Genomic DNA, 26,670 nt, shown 5'->3' on the forward strand with positions numbered 1-26,670 from the left:
TTTTAGACAGTTTTGTATTTAGAAATCTTTATATAGCTGTAGTACAGAGACTTATGTCATGTTTTAGGTAAAGATGCCACAGAAAGTTAACTTTGCACAAAACAGCTATCTTCTTAGCTGTTGACTTTGTACCAGATGACTTCTCAGTATATTTGGTTCTAAAGAAAAACAGGGTTTTTAGATGATATTTAAGTGGAGTGAAATTGCTTACAGTAGACACCTTGGGTTTTATGTGGGAAAGATGCATAAAGCTGTTCCTGTGCTCTGTCATTCCTGACTGTGGTTTATCTGTGTAGGTATGTAAACAAAAAGCAGAAAACACTGAAGTAGGCAAAAATACTGCATATGTAATAATATGCAAATTAGAGTTGTACAGCATTCAAGTAACTTTGCAAGATAAATGTTCTTGGGATAAGTTAGTCCAGTTAATATTCTTCCATTACATGTTCAACTGGAATAATACAAATATAAAAAATACTCCAACATTGGCAATTATTAGTAATGTGTCTTTTAAAAAGTGAATTAAATTTTAATTCATTAATTTAATATCTGTGATTTAAAGTAGTTTCGAGAAGATGTATTTTTCTAGATGAAAGTTGTAGCTGTTAAACTAAATATTTGAATTGTTAACACTGATCTGAAAAGGCAGAAAAGGAAAAGAGATTCCTCACAGATCAAGAAAAGAACTGAAAATATATATTAACTCTGGGAAATGAAGTCAGTCAATGATTATCTGTGTGATACTGTTACTCACCTGCTGCAGATGTGCATGTTAGCAGCCTGCTCTACCCAGATGCTCTGCATAATCAAAGGACAGGGATGAGGATAACTCCAGAAGTTCATTAACACCTGGATGACCATTTGGGCTTGTTTGACATTACATGGGAATCCTGAGGCAATTTTGTATCAAATCCAGGTGGAATGGAACCAAACATAGGCACAAAATCTTCGTCTCAGACCAGTTGCTCAGTTTATGTCTATCCTTTCTTTGAAGGGAAATATTTAACTTCTTGCATTTTCCAGTCATCTAGAAAGATACATATTGATAAAATCCATATAATCATTTATTTTCCTATTTAAACACAATTCTTTATCAGTTTGATAAAAAAATTAATTACTTTTATTTTCCAAATATACTGGGTCTTTAAACAGCTGACTTTTATTTTGTAGTAGCTTCTGTGCTTTGTTAATAGCTGTGTTTCCCTCTTTACTAAATACAATGTGTATTTGAACAACTCTGATTTTAGAAGTAATGAAAAGACCAACAAGGTCATCATTGTTTCTTAAGTAAATATGTCCTGTTTGAAAAAGAGAGGTTGAAAATTACTTTTCAACATCCTCCTAGAGCTGAATTAATATGTCTAGAGTTAGTCTTTACGTCTTGGAAATTATTTGTGTCAGCTGATACAGACTTGTGCCCCCCTCCAGATGAGGAATGCTGGGGTGGTGCTGAGCTCTGTGTTCCATACACCACCTGCTGCTTATCCTGTGTTTCTCGTGTTTGCATTTTTCTTTCATGTTGAGGTATTTACAGAGATTTGGTTAGGCACAGTGTTATGAGAAGAAAGTCACTTTTGAAGTGGAGAGTCTTTCATTAAATGATGTGTGTTCTTCACTAGAGCTGCAGCCTCCCTACACATGTCAGTAAATGAGCCCTACTCACCTTCTGAAACACCTTCTGGCAGAATTTTTTCTTGGTTTGCTGTTTGAAGGGAGTTGCTTAATGAACAAATTTGATGTCTTCACAAGGATAGCACCTGGAGCTCATCAGTTACTCAAATGTTCTTGAAAAATATTTCAATATTACTTTTTGCTTTCTCCTTTTCATAAATGAGCAAATATTTTTTTTCTAATATTTCAACAGGAAATTAATTCATAACATCTGATACTGTGCAGTAATCTTGCAATTCTCTGTATCATCTTCTCTATCTGTACATTTGTGCACAAAATAGAACAGTACAGTGTTTATAAAGAAGCTGTTATTAGAAACCTGAGGTCTACTTGATTAATCTTGTACTTTTTTCTCTATGTATGTGTACACCATGTATTTTATCCTTTGTTTTTTTAATTCTCAATTAATCTGTTGGAGTCGGGAGTTGGACCAGAAGACCTGCAAATATCCTTTCCAACCTAAATTTTTCTATTATTTAATACCCATTTTCCCTCTTATGTCTTTCATAGCATGGTCAGCAGTTGTACAGACACATCTACTTAGGCTGCAAAGAAGAAGACAATGTCCAGAAGAACTTTGAACTCCTGTTTACATCTCTAGCTCTTACCACAATAGAACTGGCCAATGAAGAAGTGGTTATTGACCTCATCCGATTGGCTATTGCCTTGCAGGTATGAGTCTGTGTGGGGTTCATTGACTGACAATTCAAATGTGTAACTGGAGATGTGAAGAACTGGGGGTTTTGTGTATTGATCTTCAATTGGAAATCTCATAATTTGATCTGCACTTGATTGATCACTAAGGAAGTGCACTTCGTATGTACCACTTACTAATGGGGAAACTTCATCTAATTGTAACAAACTTCCATAGCATGTGCTGTTCAGGAAAAACAGCAGATGTGGAAATTTGTTGAAACATTTATTAGAATCACTGATACTCATTAGCAGAGTGTTCTCTCAGCCTATGATCTTGTGTTCTTGTATAAAATGTATGGACTGCCTGCACCCAGGATGAAAACTTCTGTATAATTAATTCATTGGTTAGGGATAGTTACTAAACCAGTCTATTTAATCTTACTGCACAGTAATATTCTCTCAGTGTTTTAGGCTTTATTCCTTAACATTTCCTTAATAGGTTCTACTATTAACTCATACTTGCATACAGTCCTCAGGGAAACTGGATAACTTACTAAGTTTATCTGTGTTGAAGTCAAAAATAAAATACTGCTAATATGTGCCCTGTAAATTTGATGAAATCATGCCCTGTATGATATTTTATTTTAAATATTTTAAAAATATTTTATTTTGTCATTAACCTTATTCCCAGATGTGCAGCTGTATTATAAAACATCTGCAATGCAGTGTGCATCCTTAATTTTAAAATATGTAATTAACCAAATGCTTACTTGGTGGAAATGACATTAGGAGTTTTACTAGAGCAAAAATAATGCAATCTGAATAAACATAGAAGTGCTAATATGCATTAAATAATTTCCTCTATTGTGCTATATCTGTGATTCACACTGGTGATCTTTATTATCAAACTGCTGTTTCTGATTTTCCTGAGAAAATGTTTTAATCAACAGGTGGTAAGGACAAGAGACTAGCAGTCATTAACCTGTACTTCCTGGGAAATAGAATTTTGAGTTGAGTGAATTTATTTTTCTTCATAATGGTTGAACATTTTAAACTCTCTAATTTCAGATCAACATATTCCTACTTCAGGAGTGAGCTAAAAGACTAGAGTTTTAAGATGAGAGATATCAAATGTTGAGTAATAGCAGATAAACATCATCTGTCAGATAGTGTTAGCAATGATAATTTTGACTTCCATGTATTCAGGACAGCCTGCTAACTTTGGAAAACATCATGCTACCCCTTATATTTCAGGACATTGCCATCATCAATGAGGATAATCTGCCAATGTTTAATCGTTGTGGTGTCATGGCATTGGTTGCAGCATATCTGAACTTCCTGAGTCAGATGATTGCAGTTCCTGCCTTTTGTCAGCATGTCAGCAAGGTAAGACATGGTTAAATAATTCAGGTCATTTAGAGCAATACACAGTCTACTGTAAAATCAGTAAATAACTTGTGTCAGGTGCTTGCTTGTTGTGTTGATCTCCCCTGTTTGTGTCCACTGACATTGTTTTTGATCTCCAGTCTCTCATGGCATTACTTGCTGATTCTTAAGATTATAAAGAAAATAATCTCTCAAGATACAACATTTTATTTTGCTTATGGTGCCATATATAAAGGGCCAGATCTCTATCTGGCATAAGTATTTACAGCCTCACTGTCTTTGGTAAAATAGTATTGGCATGCACAAGACCATGAGAACCAGATTTTTAGTCTAAAGGATGAGAGCCACAGTCTCTTTCCCTGGTTAAAAGAAATCCCAAACGTCTCATTTGTTTTTAGGCTGATGTTAGTAAAGGTTAGGTGTTGAAGAAAACAGCTATGAAACTATTCCTTTTGTACTATTTGACATGGGGTTTTTTTTCAGGTCATTGAAACCAGAAGTGTGGAAGCAGCTTATTTTCTACCAGAAAAAATTTTCAAAGACAGATCCAAGTAAGTAGATACAAAATGGGAATTAGTGGACAGTGAAGTCCCTATTTTCCTATTAAAAGTTATACATCATTGAGAAATGTTCCATATGTCAAAAAAACAGAGGTTTTATAGTGCTCCAGACAGGAGGAAGAATCCCAAGCATTAAAAGCATGTACACATACAGGGAAAAAAAAAGTGGGCTTCAGACTTTTTTATAGTAGTCAGAGGCATTTATGCATAATAGGATGCTCATTGTGTTAACACTGAGCAAAATAAACAATAACAGCAAAATAAAGTTTCACTGAATCACAGAACGGGTGAAGCTGGAGTGATCTCAGAGTCATCTGTTCCAAGCTCCCTGCTTAAGCAGGATCACCTAGAGCAGACTGTACAGGAGCACATCCAGATGCTTTGGAATATCTTTGGGGATGGAGACTCCACAACCTCTCTGGGTAGCCTGTGCCAGTGCTTGGCCACCTTCACCTTCACACAAAAAGTGCTCCCTGATGTTCCCAGAACCTTCTGTGTGTCAGTTTGTGCCCCTTGCCTCTCGTTCTGTCACAGAGCAGCACTGAGAGCTGCTTAGTTCTGAGGCCTTTCCACCCTCCCTCCCTTAAGGGAGCTGTACACACTGATGAGAGCCACTTTTTCCTCTTCCTGCTGAACTGGCCCAGCTCTCTCAGTCTTCATTGGAGATACTCCAGCCCCATGATCCACCTTAGTGATCCTGTGGTGGGCTCCCTGCACGTCCTGGCTAGCCCAGCTCCTGACTCAGCACTCCAGGTGTGGCCTTACCAGACCTGAATAAAAGGCAAGGATCTCCTCCCTCCACCTCCTGATGGAGCCCAGGATACCCTCAGTCTCCTCAGTCTTTTTTGCCACAAGGGCACACTGCTGGCAAATGACAAATACTACAGTTAATTACTATTAATGTTGCTGTGCAGGTTTGGGGTTTTTTTGGGTTTTTTTTTTTTTTTGTTTTTTTTTTTTTTTTTTATTTAACAGAGATCATATTCTCTCTCTCTAACAGAGATCATGTTCTCTTCACCTAATGGAATAGGTGAAGAACATATTTCAGATAAACAAGAAGTGCTAGGTAATCTAAAATACTGCAGAGGTTTTCAGTGGACTAATTTTAGGTGTGTATTCATTCCTGAAAAACTGACCAAGCTTTATTTCCATCAAATTATTACCATTGACCCTTCTTGGTTGCTCACAGACATTAGAAAAATATTTTACTTAACCAACAAATATCTATTGGTAGACTATAACTTCAAATACATGTTTTGACAGTCTTCCAAAATCCTTGGAGAAGGATGAAACAGATCTGTTTTTCCTGACCAACAAGATTGCAGAATCATTAGGTGGCAGTGGATACAATGTGGAAAGACTGTCAGTTCCATATGTGCCCCAGGTAACAGGTAGGTGGTGATTAGTAACAACACCACTTAGTACCAGTTATTAAGAATGTTTTCCTAAAGTGTTGTGTGCCAATGAAATGTAATGTGACAGCTTGGCAACAAAATCTAATCAGATAATTTTGTCTTCTCAAGGTGTTCTGGTTTTTTTTTTTTTTTTGGTCATTAACTACTGTATTATTGCTAAGAAGTTTCAAAGATTTTTTTTTTCCTTAAAGAATGGAAGTGAGGTAGAAGGTCCTAGAACCCACTTTGACTCTTTTTAACAAAGTCCCTGCTCAAAAGAAAATCTGCACTAACTTGGTCTAGAAAATGAGGAAGGAATATACAAGTCAGCTTGCTTTATCCTTTTCATGTAAACATTGGATGAAAGATACTCCATCCTTTTGCCATATGGTCTTATGCTGATTTATTCGCCTTAGTTAAATTATCAATGAGTAGATGTTAATTTAAGCAAGAATGAGATATTTTCCTCCATCAGATACCTATGCAAGCTTAGTGTCAGGTAACAGTGGAAATAAAGTGTTGCCTGAGGAAGGTTTGTGTGAGTTGGTGCTGCACAGGCTGAGTGAATAATGTGAGAAGGACTAGCTAGTATGTGACATTAGTGTGGTTTTGGCTTTTAATATATTTTCAATAGCCAATTGAGCAAATTGCTGAAAAAAATTTGATTGAAGAATTTGTTCTTAACCATGTATGTTTTGGGGCTGTATATAACAGGTTGCTGGGATACCCCAGCCCAAAGCATGGCCTTTTTAAAGTACCTAGCAGTAAAATATGATTTCTGTATTCTCTAACTCACACATAGAAAGAACCAAAGTACATACAGATAGTGAGTGCCAGATGTGTTCTCTTGCAGTCTGATTCAGAGACATTGCTGCCTGCAATGAATCTCTCTTTTGCATAGTATATTGTGGGAGGAATCGAGTTCTCCAGACAGCAGGTGTGGTTTTGTCCCAAATGCAAGCAGGCACATTAGTGATATGTTCCAGCACAGCCACAGTGTCTGTTTTCTGTTACTGGTTGTCTTCTTCTAAAAAGGATAATGTTCCTATGCTTATTTCTTCTGGCACCTAAAAAAACAGTTAATGTTATGTTTTATTATTGGCAGAAGAGGTGGCAGCAAGTGAGGAAATGTTACAGGCTTTGAGTGAATGAGAATGGAGTGAGGAAGATAGCCTGGTTTGAAATTTATGTTAAGCCTCTTCTAGAAGCTCAGATATATTTGTACCCAAATGACCTCAGTAAGATTTTCTTGTATACTTTGCTAAAAATGCATTCCCACACAGGAAGAGACGTAAGTTCTGACATCAACATTAATTGAGTTTAGCTGAAAGTGTGATTAACTGCCTCTGCAGGTGATGAGAAATTGCCATATTTAATCCTTAGTAAATGTGAATCAGATGGGTTCAGGGATTTTGTAATTTTTTTATGAAGAGCAGCAACCAACACTTGTTTCTTCACTGTAGCCGCAGCCAGTTAAATTCATTAATCTCTTATACTGTGGAATATTGAGCTTCCCAAGATTTTCATTTAACTGAATCAGGACCAAGTGAATATTTTGGAGTTCCTAAGCTTTTCGTTTTTTATTGCAATGAAATGTTACATTTCTGCTATTAAGATTATAATGCTAGAATGTAGTATTTCAAAAGAGATAATTAATCTTAATAAAGAAACAATCCCTTTTTTTGTATATTCCTGTGAAACCTAGGGTTGATTCCAAAAAGCCAGTAAATATTTCATCCTAATTATTCCTGGTATTTCCAAATATCAGTGTTACGATGCTTAACAATGTCTTATAGAACATAATTTTCTCATCTTGTCTTTGTTTCCTGTCTCAATACTTCCTAACAACTAGAAAGACATTCATATTTGCAAATTTTTATACGTGTTTCTCTTTCTTACTTGAGGGATGGAGAAAACTAATAATTTAAAAGACTATCAGTAATTTTTTGTCTACATATATATATATATATATATTTAATTCTACTCTATTTCCATCAGGCAAAAAACCTCATAAATGCAAACGCAAGTCGAAAGGTAAAAATGAGCTGTAGGTCAGCCTGCTCTCCTGCCCTGTGGTGTGTCCCTATAGGATGTGCAGTCAAAAAATGCTTTTAGAAGGCCTAAAGACCTTTAGGCCAGAAATTGTGTTGTACTTAGTGGATTTAGTGTTTCCTTATGCTTTTTTTTGTTTCTCTCCTTGACATGCCTGTAGCAATGTTAGCTGCTGTGGGGTCTGCTGTTGTGTTTGCTCATGATTTTGTACTCTACCAAAAAGTAGTTTCCTGTTTTGTATTCCTGAGCAGGTAGCAGAGCCATAGGTATCATTTTTGTGATGGTACTAATTACTGTTTGAGTAACATTACAAAGACCTGTGGAAAGTTGGAAGAAGGTCTCAGTTGTTTGCAGAATGATGATTCTTCTTAATCACTGGCCATTCAGGATAATGACTGTACAAAGAACAGAGTCCCTCACCAAGGAAAAGAGACACCTTAAAGGTCATCTTGTTCCAAGCCCCCTGCCATGGAACATTTTCACTATCCCAGATGGTTCAAAGCCCCATCAAACCTGGTCTTGAGCACTGCCAGGGATGGGGGAGCCACAGCTTCTTTGGGCAACCTGTGCCAGTGCCTCACCACCCTCATGGGAAAGAATTTCTTCCTAATATCTAATCTAAATTTACCCTCTTTCAGTTTAAAGCCATTGTCTTTAAACTGCTCCCATTGCCCAGGCACTGGGGCCAAAGCTTCTGGGACAGCCTTGGCAGGGGCTGGGCCAGTGGGTGTTGGGGCTCCATCACTGTCCTTGAGCCCTGGGTTCCTTCATGTGTGTGGATGAACACTGTATTTTATAAGAGAAGAAAATGGTAATTGTCACAATTTTTGCCCACTCTGATACATTGAAATTAGAGATAAATGGGCATATTTCATATGCAAGTTTAGTGAGGCATCCATTACAAAAATGAATTCTGTCCAAAGTAGTCCCTGAATTGTTTCTGGTGTTTGTGTGTCAGTTACAGAGAGAGCAGCAAGATGGCAGCAGAGATGTGGTTTTGTCAGGCGTTTTCTCTTGGGGGCTGAGGTGCTTTCCTCAGATTTGGAATGTACTGGGTCATGTACCAGTGAGCCATCAGGGGTTAAAAATTCAATAAATCCTTCAGAATGCCATTTCTAATGCTCAGGATCTCTGAGAACCTGACAAATATTAGTAGAATTCAGGTGTTTTTCACTAATCTTGTTCTTTCACTGCCTCTTGATCTTAAAATGACATTTCATTTATGTGTCTTCTGAAACTTATTTCTTGGTTTTTAAAAGCTGAGCGTGTTCAGCTCTGCTGGAATGAATTCTGTTTGTTCATGCTCAATATTTGCACTGCAAAAGCACTTTGCTTGGCTAGAAGTGATTTAAACAAAAGTTGCAGAAGAACCAGCATAAATTTCCTTGTCATAGGGGACTTTTACAGTCCTTCTCTTTTTTTTAGCATCAAGTGCCTGTAGTTGCTTCTGACTGTGCAGTGCAAATAATCAGATGAAAATAACAAGGTCCAAATGGCTTGATCTTGGCTAAAATCTAAAATGTGACATTGCAATTCATGGTTTTGTAAATGACATACACAAAAGTCAGGCCACTCAAGTGTCTGTTTGTAAGAGGATATCTATGACAAGTCTTCACATGTATTTTTAATGTTCATTTTTTTGGACTCTTTTGTTAATATATTAAATGTCAAAAATGAGAAAATACTAGTGATGTAGTGTCCTAGGACTGCAGTCACAGAAGGAGATTCCATCAACTGATGGATCATTTGATCATAATCTCCTTATGCATTAATTAAATTGTTGTGCTTCTTTTAGTATCAGCACAGTTGGTCTTATTCTGACAACTTTTTAGGCCAGCTGGACCTGCTAAAATATTTGTAGGAAGTGAGAAATGGAGAGCACTTTTTTCACCCAGTAGATTTTTAGACTTGCTGAATATGGTACTTGTAGCAACAAGAATAAGGAAGGATTGTTGTTCATTTCCATTCAGAAATCTTTGTTTCTTCTGTCAATGAATCATATTCCAAAAGCCCTTTTCTGTTTCAGAATACCTTAAAATTAAGACCTTAATATTTCAATTTCACAACCAAAAAAAAAAAAGTTCATGCTTTTGTAGAGGATTTTACAGCTATGTATCATCATGTGCTCTGTTATTATGCATTTGAATAAGATGTTGGTTTTGAAAATTCTGGAATTTCAAGGGAAAGTTGAAAAGATCTGTAATGAGAGGAGGGAGGGATTATAAAAAGGTTCTTTTTCTTCATGTTTAGTAATTTAGAGCAGTAACTCTAAATGTATCACTTTTCACAATTCAAATGATAAAATGGATGATCTTGGGTTAAACAGGCATATGGAAATAAATCTGCATCTGATGGGTAGAAATTTGATTGAACATGTTTCAAGAGGGTTATGCAAAAAGTGACATAATTTCTTCTTATGCTAGATGAAGACAGACTTTCCAGGAGGAAGAGTATTGTGGACACAGTGTCTCTTCAGGTGGATATTCTGTCTGGCTGCAGCGCAGAGGATAAGGTATGAAAATCACAGATTATTTTAAGGCAGCATCTTGAGTGGAGGGAAAGGGGTATGTAAGTCAAGTATTCTCAGGAAGTCAAATATCTGATTATTCTAGCAATTTTAAATGCTTTGGGGGTTTGTTTTTTTAAGATGTGTATTTGCAGAAATGTGTTGTCAAAGACACTCCTACTGTATAAATAAATATACAATATAAATAAATAGAAATAAAATATAAAAATAAAGATCTTATTTTTTAAAAGGGTCAAGTATTTTGTCACTACAGTTTTTACAGATAGTACTACAGATTATGGTGTAGCAATATATTTATTTACATGCTGAACAACTGATATTTTATGAGTAAATATTCTAAAATGTTTTCTTTACCTTTTGAGGGATACAATAATTTTCAGCATCTGTATCCCTGTATAATTTGAAGTATTTGAGAGATTTGTTCAACAGCCTGGGGCTGTGAGATACAAGCCTAGAGAAATAGAAGGCTCTGAATGGGACAGGTAAAGACTGGGCAGGCTGTGTGCACCAGTGTCACTGTTCCTCTCCAGAAGAGTTTGACATGCAGCCCTGGAAGTGTAAAGTAGCAACAAAAAGTTCATTTGTAGGGTACCGGAGCTGATGTTAATTATCCCTTAGGAAGACCACATTATAATTAAAATTATTCCACATTGTTTGACACTTCATTCGAAGTATTTCTTAAAATAAATTTCTACTGAATATTTTTCAAGGTTCTGCTGATTTTTATTAAGTAGATTTCTGCTGGTTGCAAAGGAGATTAGCTGTTGAAATGAAGGTGTTTGTACCTCAGATGGGGTACAGATGGTTCCTACTTTTGACATCTTCAAGCACAAACTGCCTGGAGACACAAAGCAAAATGTATGGACTGAGTCAACCTGAGTGTTAGTTAAAAATTCAGTATTAAGCTATGGCAAAGGAGCAAGCTTTACTTTAGACAGAAGTGATATGTTTTGCATCATTATTATTATTATTACTGTTATTACTATTATTATTCCCTTCTGCTTTGTGCTCATTATACCTCAGATGATCTTTTGTGTTCACTTCTTGCTTTTGTGCTTTAGCAAAGATACAGATAAAAGTAGAAAGAATAAAAAGGTGTTTGAAAAATAAGTGAGACAATCAGATCTCCAGCTTTCTGAAGCAAGTAAATGCTCCTCACAGGACTGAGGCTGTTTGACATAAGTATTCTTGTTTAAAACCACGCATTATATGTAGTTACATATAATTGAACAACTCCCTTGTAAGCAGAATTAAATGAAAGAAGTTTCCATTTAAGATTTCAAGTTATGCTGATGTTATGTCAAGCACTGATACATAACTGTTTTGAAGTGGATGTAGTGGTTGTAGATAAAATCTTTTTATGGGTTCTCAGCTTAATGTGGTCTTAATGTAGTCCACTGTCTTAGATAATTAATTCTTTTTTATCTCTTAAAAATGTGAATTTTATTAATCAGGAACACAGGAAGCAAAGTATTCCTCCTTTACTTGCTTTATGAAGTTTGTTTACAAGGCAAAAGAGAAAACAGTATTTTCCAGTTAGCTCACTGCACCTTCATACCTACATATGAAATCTGGTTTTCTTGCTGTGTAGATTAGTCAGCATAGCAATCCATAACCATTAGCAGAACTCAATTGCAAAAAAAAAACCCCAAGCATAAATCCTTATGATTGAGAGGATTACCTAATTAATTAATGGTAGTTTTAGGACATAATGATGTATGATATCATTTCTGCACTGAGATAGCAGACTGTTTAACTAAAATAGCTGTTATTGTATACAATGCAAATGCAGTTCTTCTGTCAGCGGGCTCAATGTTTTTTGTGGTGCCAAGTCTGTTAGTGAATCTTGTTCAGGAAGGTGTTCCAGTTATCTCCATTTATAAGGTGAAAGCACTTGTAAATGCAGGTAGTGCTTCTGGAATATTAATTAACCAAGTAATACCAGCAACTAATGTGGAGGTTAACTAGCACTATGAAAGGCAGCCACAAAAAACTAACATTTACCAAATGTGAGTTGTATAAAAGATTTTTTCAGAACTTGAATACTCTTGATCTGTAGCCATATCCACAAATATTTGACAAAAAAAAGGTGTTTCACTGTCTATTTATTAATTTTTATTTATTCAGAGGTAGAGAATACATGTTTATTAATTAAAACCTGTTAGAAAAATATAATTTACAGCTGGAGCTCATGAAATAACTCTCATGTAAAAAGGATGCAGCTACTTCTTTTTCCCTTAATAGTAGTTCAAGTCAATAAATGAAAAATAATTGAAGGAACTCATAATCTTCTGAATGGAATAAAGGAACTTTTTGCTACCTTACCTCTTATCATAAATCATATTGGACTATTCTAAAGAGTTAGTGTTTATCAGGAAGAATAAAAGTGCTGCCTGTTCACATGTTGGAAGGATTGAAGTGGGGAAATTCAAGGCAAGAAACCATGTTATGTTCAGGTGAAAACTGTTCTTCCATCTAAACATTCTCCCCTAATGCCAAGAGGGTGGCTTCACTATAAATATATTTACTGGAATAGAAACGAGGTCTATAAAGAATTGAAGCACTTTGGTAATTTTGCATCCTCAAGCAGTTCCTGGTGAAGTGCATCTGCAGCAGCAGATATGGATATTCCAATCAGTAGATGAACAGATTTTCTCAGTGCATCAGGCATAGCTTGTTATGAAGAACCCTTTAACTCCAGTGTTTATGATGTAAGCACCAAATTATTTGATCCATCATGGTACAAAGTAGCCTAAAACATTTCCATTTTCCACTCTGCACTCCACTGTCAGCTCCCATTTTAGCATCACGTTGCTGGTAACTCAGTGAGCCCCAGGAAGCAGGTGACATTGGCAACAGCTGCCTAAGAACCAGTACTGAGATTTTACAGTGTAGAAACACTATAGCTTATTCCTGACCTAAAGGACTCTTCTGCCAAAATCCAAATCCATTTATAAGGTATTGTTGCCATAGAGCACCTTGAGTACAATTTGGAAAGTCTTCCTTGATCTCATTGGATAAAAATTTCCTCACTAATTTCAGTGGCTTAAAAATGTGAATTAGTGATCTGTTGGCTGTCACAGAAAGTCCAAATGAAGTTATTGGCTGTGTTGGCCTTCCGTGTTTTATCATATTCCTTAATTTTAGAAGCTTTTATGCTATATGTGATTAAGGAATTTTGTTTCTGTGTGTTTAGGTTGATAATACTGAAGAAATCACCTTTGAAGCTTTGAAGAAAGCCATTGGTAAGATTTTTTACAGCTGTGTTTGTGCAGCTTAGTTTACAATTACTATGGAATTGCTGAAGAAAAGGGAGGCCAGAATAACATAAAATGCTACTTTTTTTTTCCTTTTCAGCTATTAAATTTATTTAGAACTCCAGTTATTTATTTCTAAATCTTTGAAATGATATCTTGATAATGTTAGTGAATTCATTTTCTGCAGTTAATGGGGCTGAATGAAAAGCATCTGGAAATGCCTGTCATCTATTACATTTGCAGTACAGACAAAGTTATAAATGTGAGATATTCAAGTTACATTGAGTGATTACTTATGAGGTAACTTGAGTATTTTTTATGTATTAAGATTTTTGGGTCTTCAGTGCATTCAAAATAGAAGTTGTAAATTCACACTGAGGATTTTAAAGGGCTAAGATTTTTTAAAATAATATTTTTCTGACAAGTGACCTGGCTGCAAGAACATAGAATTGTCCAGATTCCTTATTTCATTTTACTGTAAGTAATTGCTACTTAATGCTTTTCAGTCTACCAAAATCCTATTAAAAATCTGGATTAAACATTGATGTTTAGAACAGTAGACACATTCTAAACAGTAGAAAAACTCTGTCAGTATGATACGGGGAGATTTTTGTTTACTCTTGAATCTGAACCTGTGTGCAGTGAGAAGTGCAGGCAATAAAGAAAAAGGGAGTCTGGATGTTACTTTTAATTAAAAACTTAGTAAGAAGGGGGAAAAATTGGGTCCTCAAACCATCTCTGTGAAATTTCATCTGCATTTTGCTTTAGGAGCAATGCCAGATGACAACTCACTTGAGAATGGTTGCATCACTTCAGGCACAATCCTTGTTCACTTCTGCAGTGCACATTTGATAGTTCTTGTACTTCATAGGCAAAGACTGCATTTGTCTTTAATTTTTTTTTCATTATTCTTTTAAGATAACAATGGACTTGAAGAACAGGAAAAGGAAAAGAGGCGTCTTGTGATTGAAAAGTTCCAAAAAGCGCCATTTGAGGAAATCGCAGCTCAATGTGAAACCAAAGTGAGTTTCTGCAAAATATTAGCACTGAGGATATTGGTGTAGGCATTAGTGGGCATGTGCTGACTGAAGGTGATTTAAGTTGTCATGTCACTGCTGCTGTTACTTGTTTAGAAGTTCAGTTCTTTGTTTGTCTCCTCTGCTATCAGTAGTGGGAGATTCCAGTAATTTGAAGTGTGTTTTTGTTTGTTCCTAGACCATTTGTAAGGTAATGGGTAACTTGTACATTCTTCACCTTAATTCTTCTTCCTTGCTCTCTTTGAAATCCAGGTTCACAGTCCATTCCTATTTCATTCTGGGATAACTGGAGCAGCATTTAACCCACTATGTATTCTAAGTAACTAAATGTATTTCAGATTTGTTGAACTGTCTGCAACAGCAGACTTTGCTATATAATTCTTGGCACCCCAGGACAGGCTGACACAATCTCAAATACATCTTTAAGGCTCAGAATCCTTGCAGCAGTGAGAAGGAAATTAAGAAATGTGGCAGTGTGGAACACTCACCTGAGTATGACCTGGCACACCCATTGTAGCCCAATTCAATATCTAGGAGTTAATAATTCAATTTTAATTTTTTTTTCCCTAGGCAAACTTGCTTCACGATAGACTGGCACAGATACTGGAACTCACCATCCGGTAAGGCTTTATGCAAGGAGAATATCATTCCTGAAAAATGACTTATATAGCACTTATGGCTATTTTCAGATGGTAATAGGCAGAAAATAATTGCCTTAACTGAAAGCTGTGGTTTATCCCTGATAGGCCCAATGTAGCCCTATGCAGCCACTGGCTTAGCCCTCCTCAGAAGGATGAGGAAGAGAATTGGAACGGTAAAAGTGAGAAAAACCCTGGGTTGAGATAAGAACAATTTAATAGCAAAAGTCACACATGCAGCAATTCAAAATTAGAAATTCATTCATTTCCCATGGGCAGGCAGGTGTTGAGCCATCTCTAGCTAAGCAGGACTCTTTGGGAAGGCAAATGGCATCACTCTGAATGTCCCTTTTTTCCTACTTCTTTCCTTAAAGCTGTTGCTACTGAGCATTGACACCATATGATATGGGTTATACCATGGGTCAGTTGGGGTCCCCTCCCAACTTCCTGCCCACCTGCAGCCTACACCCTGGCCCAGCAGTGTGATGAGCAGAAAAGACCTTGACTATGTGCAAGCTCTGCTCAGCAGTAACAAAAACATCCCTGTGTTATCAACACTGTTGCCAGCACAAATCCAAAACACAGCCCTGTACCAACTCCTGTAAAAAAAAAAATTTTCCAAGCCAAAACCAGTGCACTGAAAAAGAGTACTTTTATATTTTCTTACTTCTTTGAATCTTCCTGATAACGGAGAATACCCAGAAACCATTCATTGTGTCTTACAATATCTCTGTGTCTATCGGTAGTATTGCAGGATGCTGTTGTTTTCCCAATGCTGCATCTGGTTGAGAAAGTAATTAGATATTGAGCACCCCAAGTAGTACATGGTGTTATTATAGAGAGTTGTGCACATCATTATGCAGGATAAATAGTATTTATTAGCAGTAAGATGCATTTTGATAGTTCTGTAACAGTGAAATTGATGGTACAGGCAAGAATATAAAAATCCTCAGGGCATGATAATTTGATTAGAACTTCAGGACTAGGATAAAATGCTGTTGGTATTTTATTATTTTATGCTATACTGTTGGTGTGTATATATATATATATATGGGGGGGTTGTTTAATGTTGTTTCTCTCCTGTAAGTGTGTAAATTTATATAAAAGCAATCCATATAACTGTAAATTCTGTATATTGGTTGTGCTTCTCACACAGTCCTCCGCCTAGCCCCTCAGGAGCGATGACCATTACTGCTGGACATGCTCATTACCATTCTGTTCCAGTCTATGAGATGAAGTTTCCAGATCTTTGTGTGTATTAAGTGTCTTCTGAAGTCTGCTGGACATTATTTAGAGTAGAGTACAATAGAAAGAACAAGATGAGTTTTCAAATTTTATTGTTTATTGTATCTAACTTTAATATAATGATGGACATGAGCCAAATACAGATTTCTTTAGCCAAATTCATGAAACTGTCTTGAATTTTTCTATTCTGTAATATATTTTGAGTTAGGTTTTTCACAGACCATGTTTGTTCATTTTCATATTTGACTACATGTAAAAGTCAGATTTAAAACTTGTCTTGCCATATAGGTAAATATTTCAGTTACTCTAGGAATTTGTATTTCTTCAAATTCCTTTGATTTGAGATATTGTAACTGAAAAGCCTTTTTTTGGTTTGGTTTGTTTCTTTGGGTTGTTTATTTTTTCGTTGGTTGTTTTGTTGGTTGTTTGGTTTTTTTACTCCTCTCCACCTCAATTCTGTGTCAAACTAGAATGCTTTTGGCTTGCTTCATCTCATTCAGTGTAACCAGGGGAGCCCTGCCTGAACTCCCTCTTGTTCCTGCTGTCACAGATGCTCAACTTGTTTGGTTTGGAATAGATGGAAAAACCAATACCTTACATGTCTTCAAATACAGTCACTGAATTAATGGGCACTTGTTAAGTATATTTTGATGCATCACATAACATGCTTTTTAGATAGCTATAACCAGTATATGTACTGTGTTTCTTGCTAAAAGTTAAATCTTAAGCTTTGCATAAGAGAGGAGAAATCTCCTCTTGAAGCACGGAATTGTGCAATATATTTCATGTCTTAAGATGTATGGTTTACAGACTGTACTTTTGAAAACACTGTAGTATTTTACTGTCTGCTTTAGTATAAATACAGGAGAGATATATTTAGTATAGCAGAAAATAAACTGAGGGCATTTTAAATCATAAATACTAAAACTATATTCTGTGAGACATTTCTCTGTAGTTTATAATAGCTTTTTAGTGATATTTTAGAAATTGAAAGTAAACTCAAACCATTTAAAGATCAAGAATTTATTACATATATTTTCAAGCAAAAGCATTTTTAGAGACGCATCTCTGTGTTTGTTTTTGTTTCATTTCTCGAACCTTTAAGGTAAATTTCATAGGTTTATGTATCTGAACATATACTATTCAAATGTAAATAAAGTAAAACTGATAGAGTAAATCATGGACATTTGATGATAATTATCAAGGCTGTCTTTATGACTCACTAAATCCTGCCAGCAAAAAAAAGAAAATCAGCATTCATTAATGCCATGAATAGTAAGTTTGAAGTCCCTTAGTCTGTCTGAATCTGACAGGGGCAGTGCAAACATGAATGAATGCTCTCAAATATCTATAATAAATGTAGACATTTAATTGAGTGTTTTGGATGAACAGTGATCATAAAGAAAGTAACTTCAGTTAGGTCTGCTTTGAGCAGAAGCTTGGTTTAGATGACTTTTGAAGTCCCAACCTAAATTAATCTTTGATTACATAACTCAAGATCTGAAGGATTATTAGCCCTGCTAATTTGCTGACTGTTTGGAGCATTTGCAAACCCACTGTAAAAAGGATTTTAAGTTTTTTGAACAGTAGTCCAGTATTGTACTGGAATACATTTAAAGGCCTGATGTGGCATGACACAGAGAAATATCAGCTACTTAAACCTATGAGATGACATGCTGAGAGTTTCAGAAAGCATTCACAAAGCTCAAAAGGTAATTGAGACCTTCTTTTCAGTTTAACAGTGCAATCACAGCTGTTAGTGGATGACGAAACAGCCCCTTATCTACAGCATTCCGTTGTGATTTTTACTGCTGCAGCGTATCAGCCTGATCAGACCACAGTCTACACATAAATAGGACTCTAGCTTTTAGTTTTCACTTTTTTTTTTCTTTTTTTTTAAGGTAAGACTAATAGTTTTTGGCCTGTATAAAGACTGTAATTTTTTAAAAAGTAAATCCAACATAGGGATACAATGTAAAAAACCTACCCACTCTGTCATTTTTTTAAGAATAACACTTGGCACTTTTGTACAAAAAGAAGGAGTCTAAATAATACAGAATGTACTTCTGTTTGCACTTGTGCAGTATGGAGACTGTGCTGTAAATACAGGATTGTTTCTGTGATTGAATTCTGTTGCATGAATGCTGCATGTGAAAAAACTAGATTCAGCATTTCATTTTCTCTTCTGTTGATGAAGTATTTTTCCTTTATGGTGATGGTAGGTTTCTGTGTTTCCAATGTTCAGTTTGGAAAATGCAGGTGTTGTGCAGGTGTAGTGCAGGAAGTGGAGAGTTTGTAACACCCTGTGTGTTCACATGATATTTAATTTCTTCCTTTATGGAAATTCAGGGAGTCTGTAAGTTGATAATTGGTTCACTCTGGCCTTTCTAGACACATGGGAGATGGGAGTGACTGTAAAATGTATTGGTTTGGTACTTACTGTTATATGAGCCAATGAATGAAACCAAAAGAATTAAGAATGCTGTTTGTTGTACAGTACAAAGCTGTTTTGTTTCACTTCTCTTTATGTTCTTCAGACAAGCTGCAGAACTTGCAAACTGGCCCTATGTTATCTGCAACACACTGAGCACTGTCTTAATGGTTATAATTGGTACCCAGTTTAAATGTATTTCAGCTGTTGCTTGGGGTTCTCTTTCCTATTATGTCATCTTGAAAAAAATATAGCTTTTGGTAGTGAGTCACTTTAAGATAAATTAAATTCATGGTCATACTAAAAGGTAGAAATAGCCTGTTGTCCAAAATCAGAGTAGGGCTAATTTGTCTGTTGTTCCAATGGTAATATATTCTGTACTGTATGTAATGAACCAGTTTCAATAAATGTAAGAACACACTGTGCAATCTATATTTAAGCAATAAAATAAACCAAAATTTAAAAATTAATCTTTTCTAAAGTGTCAGTTAATTTTTACTGCTCACAATTTATATATCAATTACTAATTTTGTAGCATTTAGAATAGCCCTCAGTTTGCACACCCATTTGTTTTTTTCAGACATTACAGCATTGCATTTTTATTAAACTACTACATTTATTTACTATTAAACCTGGACAGGCTTGAGAGGTGGGGCTGTGGGAATCTTGTGAGGTACAACAAGGCCAAGTGCAAGGTCCTGCGCCTGGGGTCAGGGCAATCCCAAGCACAAACACAGGCTGGGAGAAAGGGATTGAGAGCAGCCCTGGGGAGGACCTGGGGGTGTTGGTGGGAGAGAAGCTCAACATGTCCCAGCAATGTGCTCTGGCAGCCCAGAAACCAAACATGTCCTGGGCTGCACCCAGTGCCCCATGGGCAGCAGGGCAAGGGAGGGGATTGTCCCCCTCTACTCTGACCTTGGGAGACACCCCTGAGATCCTGCATCCCTCTCTGGAGCCCCTAAAACAAGAAGCTGGCTTGTCCAAAGGAGGTCCAGGGGCTGGAGCATCCCTGCTGTGGAGACAGATGGAGTTGGAGCTGTTCATCCTGGAGGAACATGATTTCCCCTGGCTCTGGGGAGACTTTATAGCACTTTGAAGTACCTAAAGGGGATTCAGGAGAGCTGAAGAGGGGCTTTGGGAAGGGCATGCAGTGATAAGACAAGGAAGAATGGCTCCAAATTGAAAGACTAGGTTTAGATCAGATATCAGGAAGAAGTTCTTTCCTGTGAGGGTGGTGAGGCACTGGCACGGGCTGCCCACAGGAGCTGTGGATGCCACATCCCTGGAAGTGTTTATGGCCAGGTTGGAAGGGGTTTTGAGCTCCCAGGTTGGCAGGGGCTTTGAGCTTGGAAAAAGCTTTAGAGCTTTTTCATTTGGTCTAATGAAAGGTGTCGGTGTCCATGGGACAGGCAGAGAATTCAATTATTAAAAAGTTAAAATATTGAAGTAGGAAATATTTGTAATTAGTTGTTAATAAATTAATTGTTTGCTTTTGGGAAACAGGTTTTGGCCAGCTGTGCTCCAAATCTATGAAAAATATGGTGTAAAGTGACTATGACAATGAGAGAAGAAAGAAAAAAGTTATGCTAAATTTTGATCCGCTTGTCATTTTTAAAATTGTTTTAGCACTGATCTCTGATTATGAATAAATGTAATTAATCGTGACTAGATTATTTAAGACCTCATTTTATCATCACAATTCATGTGGTAGTAATTAGGACACAACTTGGGTGTTAAACTCTTCCTGAAATGGAGTTACTGGGGAAAAAAAACTCAAAGGAATTAATGACAACACTGCCTGAACAAAAACGTATTTATTTTGTTATTTCTCTTCTACCTGATTCGTTAAATGATCCATCCCTATCTCTGCAGTCAGAAAATTCAGCATAGTTGAGTGAATGTTTGCATAACCATGAAGGTAGTAATAATTAGCAGAAAGGAATGGGAGTTTATTTTAAGGTGCAGTGTTCAGAGCAGCAGCACCACTCTTGTGAAAGAGATGAACTGATGTTATTGTTACTCTTCAGTGCAATTTATTCACCTGCCTACAGGCCAGTTTTCCACATTTCAGCTCATTATTTGTCTCACTTTCTCATTGCAATACTTATTTATAAATTCTGTGAAATGTAAAATAATTTTTCATCCCTATAATAAAAGCTGCAGTGTAATGCAGATCTCATCCTCAGCATAAGACAAAAATGGACATTTTGCAGTTTTAGCATTTTGCTTCAGTTCTGAGATGTCCTCTTTCTGAACAGCATAAAGGGGCAGTTAATTAAAATCTTGTCTGCAAATAGAATTTCTCACATCACTTGTTTGACCTCTGCCTTCCCTCAAAGAAAGTCTTTTTGTTCTTTTGGCTTTTTCAGGAGGGCTGAAGATGTAGCCACTGGGATCCAGAGGGATTCACGTGACTAAATACCTTCAGGGTTTACTTTGGGAGTTTGTGTGGTGGGATTTGTTTGTTTGTTTGTGCTTTGGTGGGGGGGTGGTAATGTTTGGTTTTTTGTGTGTTTGTTTGTTTAGGGTTTTATTTGTTTGGGGTGTTTTTGCACTGTAGTGATCCTTTACACTTTTAATGTAGGAAAAATACTGCAGGGGGCATATCACCAGCCAGAAGTTTATCTAATATAAACTGCTTCATCCAAGAGCATTCACAGGCATTTTCACCTGCTCTTCTCACACTGTTCAGTTCACACAGGATCACATGCTGGGGTTTAGTGGACTGCTGCAGGGTCTGGAAGAATACAGGCAGCAGAAATGCTGGTGACACAGTTCAGCCCTGTAGAACAAGAGGGTGGAGAAGAAATCCAGACCTTTCAGAGCAGCTGAATGAATCACTGGGAAGTTTGTAGCATCATTTTTTGTTCTAGGAAGTGTTGGTGAGTCACAGAATCATAGAATGGGCTGGGTTGGAAGGGCACTTTAGAGGTTTGTCATGGCCTGATGTTACACTTCTCTCCCTTCAAGTCTGTTTTAAAGCCTGTCAGTCAGCCCTGATAGCTCATGAGCAAAGACCCTCCTGCCCATGTGAGAAATATGAATCCCATCTGACACAAACAGGTCTGGTGTTGTGCTGATCATCCTATTACCCAAAAAAACCCAAATTCTGGCTCTGACCCCCGCCGTGGAGCCAGGTATTGATAGACTGAGTCTGTCTGTTCCTGCAAGAATAGGGGAAAAAATGATCCACATTTCCTGATCAGCCATTCCAAGGTGCTGAAGTCTCTTTTGATCACCCTTGGACTGCACATTGTGACTTCATCACCCCCAGCACGGACGAGCAATAACGAGTAACATTTCCTGCTCATGTCCTTAACTTTGGCCTCAGGGAGGGGAGAGGCTTCCCTAAGAGGAGGCTCTGTCCAGCATTTTGGACCTTCTGTTGCCTTCAGAAGGGAGTCACACGCAGCTATAGACAGGAATGAACGAAGGAACTTTCATGTAATTACTTTAGCTTTGCTCCTGGGTGTTTCCTGCTAAGCTCCGTAAAGGAAAAATGTCTGCAGAGGGAGTTGGAGTAGTTGCAGGTTTTAATTAAAAATCTGGAATACTTGGCCACCATCAGCAAGATCCAGTCTAAACCAAGTGCACCGTTAACAGTTTTTACATTTAAAAAAATCAAGTGAAATTATATAGAACACTGTCCAATGATTATTTAAGGTAATGTCTAACCTAGACAGATGCTCCATAGTGCTGACCTCCCCACAGTAAGGAGTTAATACAGCCTAACACCTAATCCTAGACTATGATTATGTCATTTGTGTGCTGGAGAGAGTGAAGCAGCGTGTAGAGGATAAGGAGGGCAGGTACTCAGTGCCTGGCTGCTGTCCTGCCCCTTCCCAAGCAGGAGGTGGGTGGTTATCTGCCCCCAGGGCTATCTGCTCCCAGGGCTATCTGCCCCCAGGGTTATCTGCCCTGGTGTTGTCCCCCAGCTCTGGAGCTCCCCATGGGATGCTGCGTCCCTCTCTTGGCTCTTCGCAATCCGCCCCGCAGGGCTCCTTCCTCCTCGCTGCTCTCCTGGGAGCTGGAAGCCCCTGTTGCTGTTTGTGTGCCTGTGGGAGGCCTTTCAGCAGGAGCCCCTGGGCAGGAGAGCTTCTCCTCTCGGCAGCCCTGCCCGTGGGGCAGCTTCAGGCTCTGGTTGAAGAAGGCAGAAGCCATGCACTCGGCCGCGGCCGTGTCGCAGGCGCAAAGGAGCTTCTCACACGTGCTCCAGCCAACGCCTGAAAGAGAAGGTTCACCATTCATGTTTGAAAGCTGTTGAACTTACTTCATGTATAATCTGCCGTGGGTTGATGAGCTTTTGAAAATAAAATTTTCGAATCTGCCATGAATTTTAGTCTCCAAAGTCACCGTTAATAACCTAAACAAAAGCCTGACACCAAGGCGCTGGGCAGTGGAAGGTTCTGCTGGCTTTAGTTGAATTTGTGAATGTAAAGACACAAATAGCTGACTTCTGACCATAATTATAAAATGTCTGAATGTAATTTTCTCAGCCTGACCTTGTCACATACACAGCAGTGTAATAAACTTTGTCTCAACTAGGGAAAAAAGTTCAAGTTTATAGTAAACATTGCTAATTTTTTGTAAGCTCCATTTGTGTCTCCATATTCAGCTCTAGCAGCTCTGTCATAGTGTCACTCAGTCTATCATGTTGATACACTGTCATCAGGACATGAGAATTTCCTCTCACACAAGCTTACATTTTGGTGTGTGATCAAAACATACAACTTCAGATCTCAGATTTCTTTCTGCATGACATCCAAGTTTCTTAACTTGCTCCATACAGCAGTGATGAGAGAAGCAGCATCTAAAATAAACAGTAGAAGTAAATAGAAAATACTTACTCTTCCTGAATCCCATAACTCTCACAATTATTTGTCTTTATTTTCAATGCCCATTAAAACGAAAAAAATTTGGTTTTCATACCCTGGAATTTTTTTTTATATAAAGAACAAAAATCAACCTAAGTTGTTCCTACTTCCTATATTTGTTCCTACTTTCACTCTCCGCTTCCTCATTCTTTTCATGTCATGTGTTTAACAGGGGTGTGTTTTAATTTTAAGGTACAATTGCAATTGCAACCATGACCTAGTTTTCCATGAGAAGTATCTCCCAGTGTTCAAATCTTGGCTGGAAATCTGGAAACTGCATCATGATACCCAGATCATGCCATCATCTAATCCAAGTTTTGATGCCTGGGCTGCCTTGTTTGTGTGTGAGTGCAGGAAAAAGGTGTGTGCTCTACTTGGACCTGATGTGCCCCAACTGTTATGAACGTCCCCAGAGGAGGAGATTTTTAGCTATGAATAAAACACTCCCAGAGGTGTTTTTATTTGTGGAATTCTCTGCATTGCCCCTCATGGTCAGCCCTGCTGGCTCTTGGCTGCAGCTCTGGCAGAACTTTGCTCCAGCTCTGCTCCCTTCTGGAGGACACTGTGCCCTGGGTGGGTGTTAATTCTTCTCTTCAAAAGTCACTTTCCAAGCCACCTCTTAGCCAAGTGACCCATATCCTTATCCCTTTTCCCTTTGATATACTTCTTCTTCTGCTTGACTTTCCCCCATCATTCTCCTTTCTTATTTGGAGCTAGTAAGTCCTCTCCAACATATTGGCACAACAATAGAATGTGGTTTAGTCACATTAGAGTATTTTGTGTTTTATGTATTTGAGTGGATGTTTTCCTCCAGAATGTGACTTGACTACTGCTACAAAGCTGTAGAATGCCCAGAAAATGATGTAGTGATCTTCCTTGGTCCATGGGCACCAAGTAACACCCACAGTTAATGGCACATACAGAGGAGCCCACACCTGTCCAGTGCATCGGCGGGTTCACCTCTTCCCTCTTGGCCACAATAGCAGCCATAAGACTCAAATTCCTCTGGGCACCGCTCAGTTAAGCAGAACAGCATTTCTCCAAGCTGGGGCAGCTCCCTCTCCACTCTTCCATGTCCTCTCTCCTGCAGAAAGGTCAGTCGCTCACACACTACAAAGCAAAGTTGTTATTTGTCACATCATGTTTTCACTGCTTGAGGGCTCTCTTGTGAAGATAGAAGTGTTTCCAGAGCTATGAGAAACTTTGAAAGGACAACACTTTACCACCTGTAAATTACTGCTTCAGTCCATGAATTATGGCTCTTAGAGTACTGCTGACGGAGCAAGACAGCAAAAGGGCAAGGTAATTTAAAGGGGAGAGAGAATCCTATGAAGACAGAACATACAAGTCAAATTGGACTGCAGTGAGAATATTTAGCAGTCCTTTGTAATCTTTCAAAGGTAAATTTTTCATTTGGAATATTCAAACTCAGCTGAGTATTCAGTGGTTTCTGTCTTGTTGATTTGGAAAATACAGTCCTAACCTCTTGTGCTTCCACAGTGATAGCTGGGCAATGACCATGTTTTGCTGAAGGAAACTATTTTTTTTTGTTCTCATTTGAAATATAGTCCAGTTTGAGCTGTAGTGCCCCTAGACCAAATGCAGGAGTGATCTGTTGTAATGGCTATTGTGCTGCTGAGGGTTTGACATCACCAAATGCCAATCCTAATGTCTCTGTGGCTCCCTCTACTCAGGAAGAACTGATATTATGGGAATTATTCCTAAGATTTGAAAGAACAGAGTGTTCCATATTAGGAAAAAGACATCAAAGGAGCCTGTTCTGGAACTTTGCTGGGAGAAGGATGTAAGAGGCTGATGCAGGAGAATGAGGGAGAGAGAGGGCTTCTGTTCCCTCTGCATCCTCCCTTCTCCCACAAGTAATCCCATTTTTCCCTCTGCAGCTCTAGACTGATTCCCTGCTCCTGTCAAGGTCAATCCTGGATTACTGTTTCCAACAGGAAATTCTGCCCATGTGCCTCTTGGGTCTTGATTCATTCATGTTAATTCCCAGAATAAACCACAGTTCAGAGAACTGATCTGTGCCCTCTAAAAGCTGGTATTTAAAATTGTATTTTCCAGTTTGGTGAAAGGTAGGGTTGATTCTTCTGCTCTTTTCCAGTTCCAGGGCTGCCTCTCTCCATTGGGAAGCCTAAAAAGATGGATGGGACAGTCCTTGAGTGTGGATTTATAGCCATGACAGGTCTGAAATGTCTTAGGATCTCTGGGATTCCTGAGCAGGAATTGGAACAGAATCAGAAATGGTGAGAAAAAGTCTGACTGGCAGACTTTTTCTTCACAGAAAAGACTGTGGCAAAAGGTCAGAATGAAGAGCAGGAAAATTCCTATTGCTGCTGCTTATAAAACAAAGTAACTTAAAGGTGTGATTAAATTACTTCCAGCAAACAAAAGCAGGGAGAATCATTCCCTGAGCTCATTTTAGATACTGCACTAAATGAAAAAAAATTCCTTACAAGCTAATAATTAGTGGTTTTTATAAGTGTTACTGACAGGATACTGGCAGAAGAGGTTGAAGTGATGAAAGCTTTTGCAGATGTCTCCACCTCCTGTTCTTCTAGATACCAATACATGTGTGCTTGTCTAATTGGTTTAAAATAACTCTAATATTTATATGTAATACATACCTGCTTTTAATACAGAGGTTGCTGAATATTTCATCAGATGTAATGGGAAAAAAGCCCTTTATTTACCTTTTTCTGCAGGTCTTCTTTCAGACTGTCCCAGGTCCAGAGCTATGCCAGAGGAAGCTGTGCTCAGGCCACCCCTTGCAGGGCTTGTCTCTGGAGAAGACAAAAGCATAGATTAGGCTTGTGAAGGTAGAATAACTCTTATTTCAGAAGTGTGTCCAAAAGTGCATGTTCTAAACTATTATCAACTGCAGTCTTCTAAAACATGTTCATTCTTAGTGGAAGGCTGTTTATTGGTGTTTAGTTAAGCTTTCCTG

General features: G+C 37.8%; 2 protein-coding genes across 15 annotated transcripts in view; one reads left to right on the plus strand and one right to left on the minus strand.

Moving 5' to 3' along the window:
- The window catches only part of EFR3A (EFR3 homolog A), a 75,678-nt gene extending 56,374 nt beyond the window's left edge, over window positions 1-19,304 (plus strand). For 11 of the 13 annotated variants that reach the window (XM_064397325.1, XM_064397297.1, XM_064397336.1 and 8 more), the window contains 9 exons: window positions 2,182-2,343; window positions 3,562-3,693; window positions 4,177-4,244; window positions 5,517-5,644; window positions 10,123-10,211; window positions 13,423-13,471; window positions 14,402-14,505; window positions 15,091-15,140; window positions 18,138-19,304. In XM_064397325.1, coding sequence (XP_064253395.1) covers window positions 2,182-2,343; window positions 3,562-3,693; window positions 4,177-4,244; window positions 5,517-5,644; window positions 10,123-10,211; window positions 13,423-13,471; window positions 14,402-14,505; window positions 15,091-15,140; window positions 18,138-18,255 — 900 coding nt within the window. In that variant the 3' untranslated portion in view covers window positions 18,256-19,304. Of the gene's footprint in view, window positions 1-2,181; window positions 2,344-3,561; window positions 3,694-4,176; window positions 4,245-5,516; window positions 5,645-10,122; window positions 10,212-13,422; window positions 13,472-14,401; window positions 14,506-15,090; window positions 15,141-16,314 lie in introns of all 13 variants that reach the window. The other 2 variants (XM_064397381.1, XM_064397373.1) reach the window with 2 other exon arrangements.
- A 2,861-nt stretch (window positions 19,305-22,165) lies between these two features.
- Window positions 22,166-26,576, minus strand: LOC135285287 (otoconin-90-like). Of its 2 annotated transcripts, XM_064397449.1 has the most exons (4): window positions 26,417-26,576; window positions 24,644-24,818; window positions 23,538-23,644; window positions 22,166-23,057 (listed from the first exon to the last, which is right to left on the minus strand). In XM_064397449.1, the coding sequence occupies exons 1-4, from the start codon at window positions 26,523-26,525 to the stop codon at window positions 22,744-22,746; spliced, it is 705 nt and encodes a 234-aa protein (XP_064253519.1). In that variant the 5' UTR covers window positions 26,526-26,576; the 3' UTR covers window positions 22,166-22,743. The 2 variants fall into 2 exon arrangements, 1 of the variants encoding a protein (XP_064253519.1); XR_010350230.1 differs by having other exon boundaries at window positions 22,989-25,857; window positions 26,417-26,508.
- Between the last annotated feature and the right edge of the window lie 94 nt (window positions 26,577-26,670).

The sequence above is a fragment of the Passer domesticus genome, chromosome 1, assembly GCF_036417665.1.
Source record: "Passer domesticus isolate bPasDom1 chromosome 1, bPasDom1.hap1, whole genome shotgun sequence".
In the NCBI taxonomy this organism is placed as follows: Eukaryota; Metazoa; Chordata; class Aves; order Passeriformes; family Passeridae; genus Passer; species Passer domesticus.

Bases quoted from the DNA above. Each gene is read 5' to 3' on its own strand.
- LOC135285287 (XM_064397449.1), bottom strand. From the start codon at position 26,525: ATGCTTTTGTCTTCTCCAGAGACAAGCCCTGCAAGGGGTGGCCTGAGC. The intron at 24,819-26,416 runs GTAAATAAAGGG...TTTGCTTTGTAG, and splicing joins AAGAAGACCTGCAGAAAAAG to TGTGTGAGCGACTGACCTTT. The intron at 23,058-23,537 runs GTAAGCTTGTGT...CTTCTCTTTCAG, and splicing joins TTTTGATCACACACCAAAAT to GCGTTGGCTGGAGCACGTGT.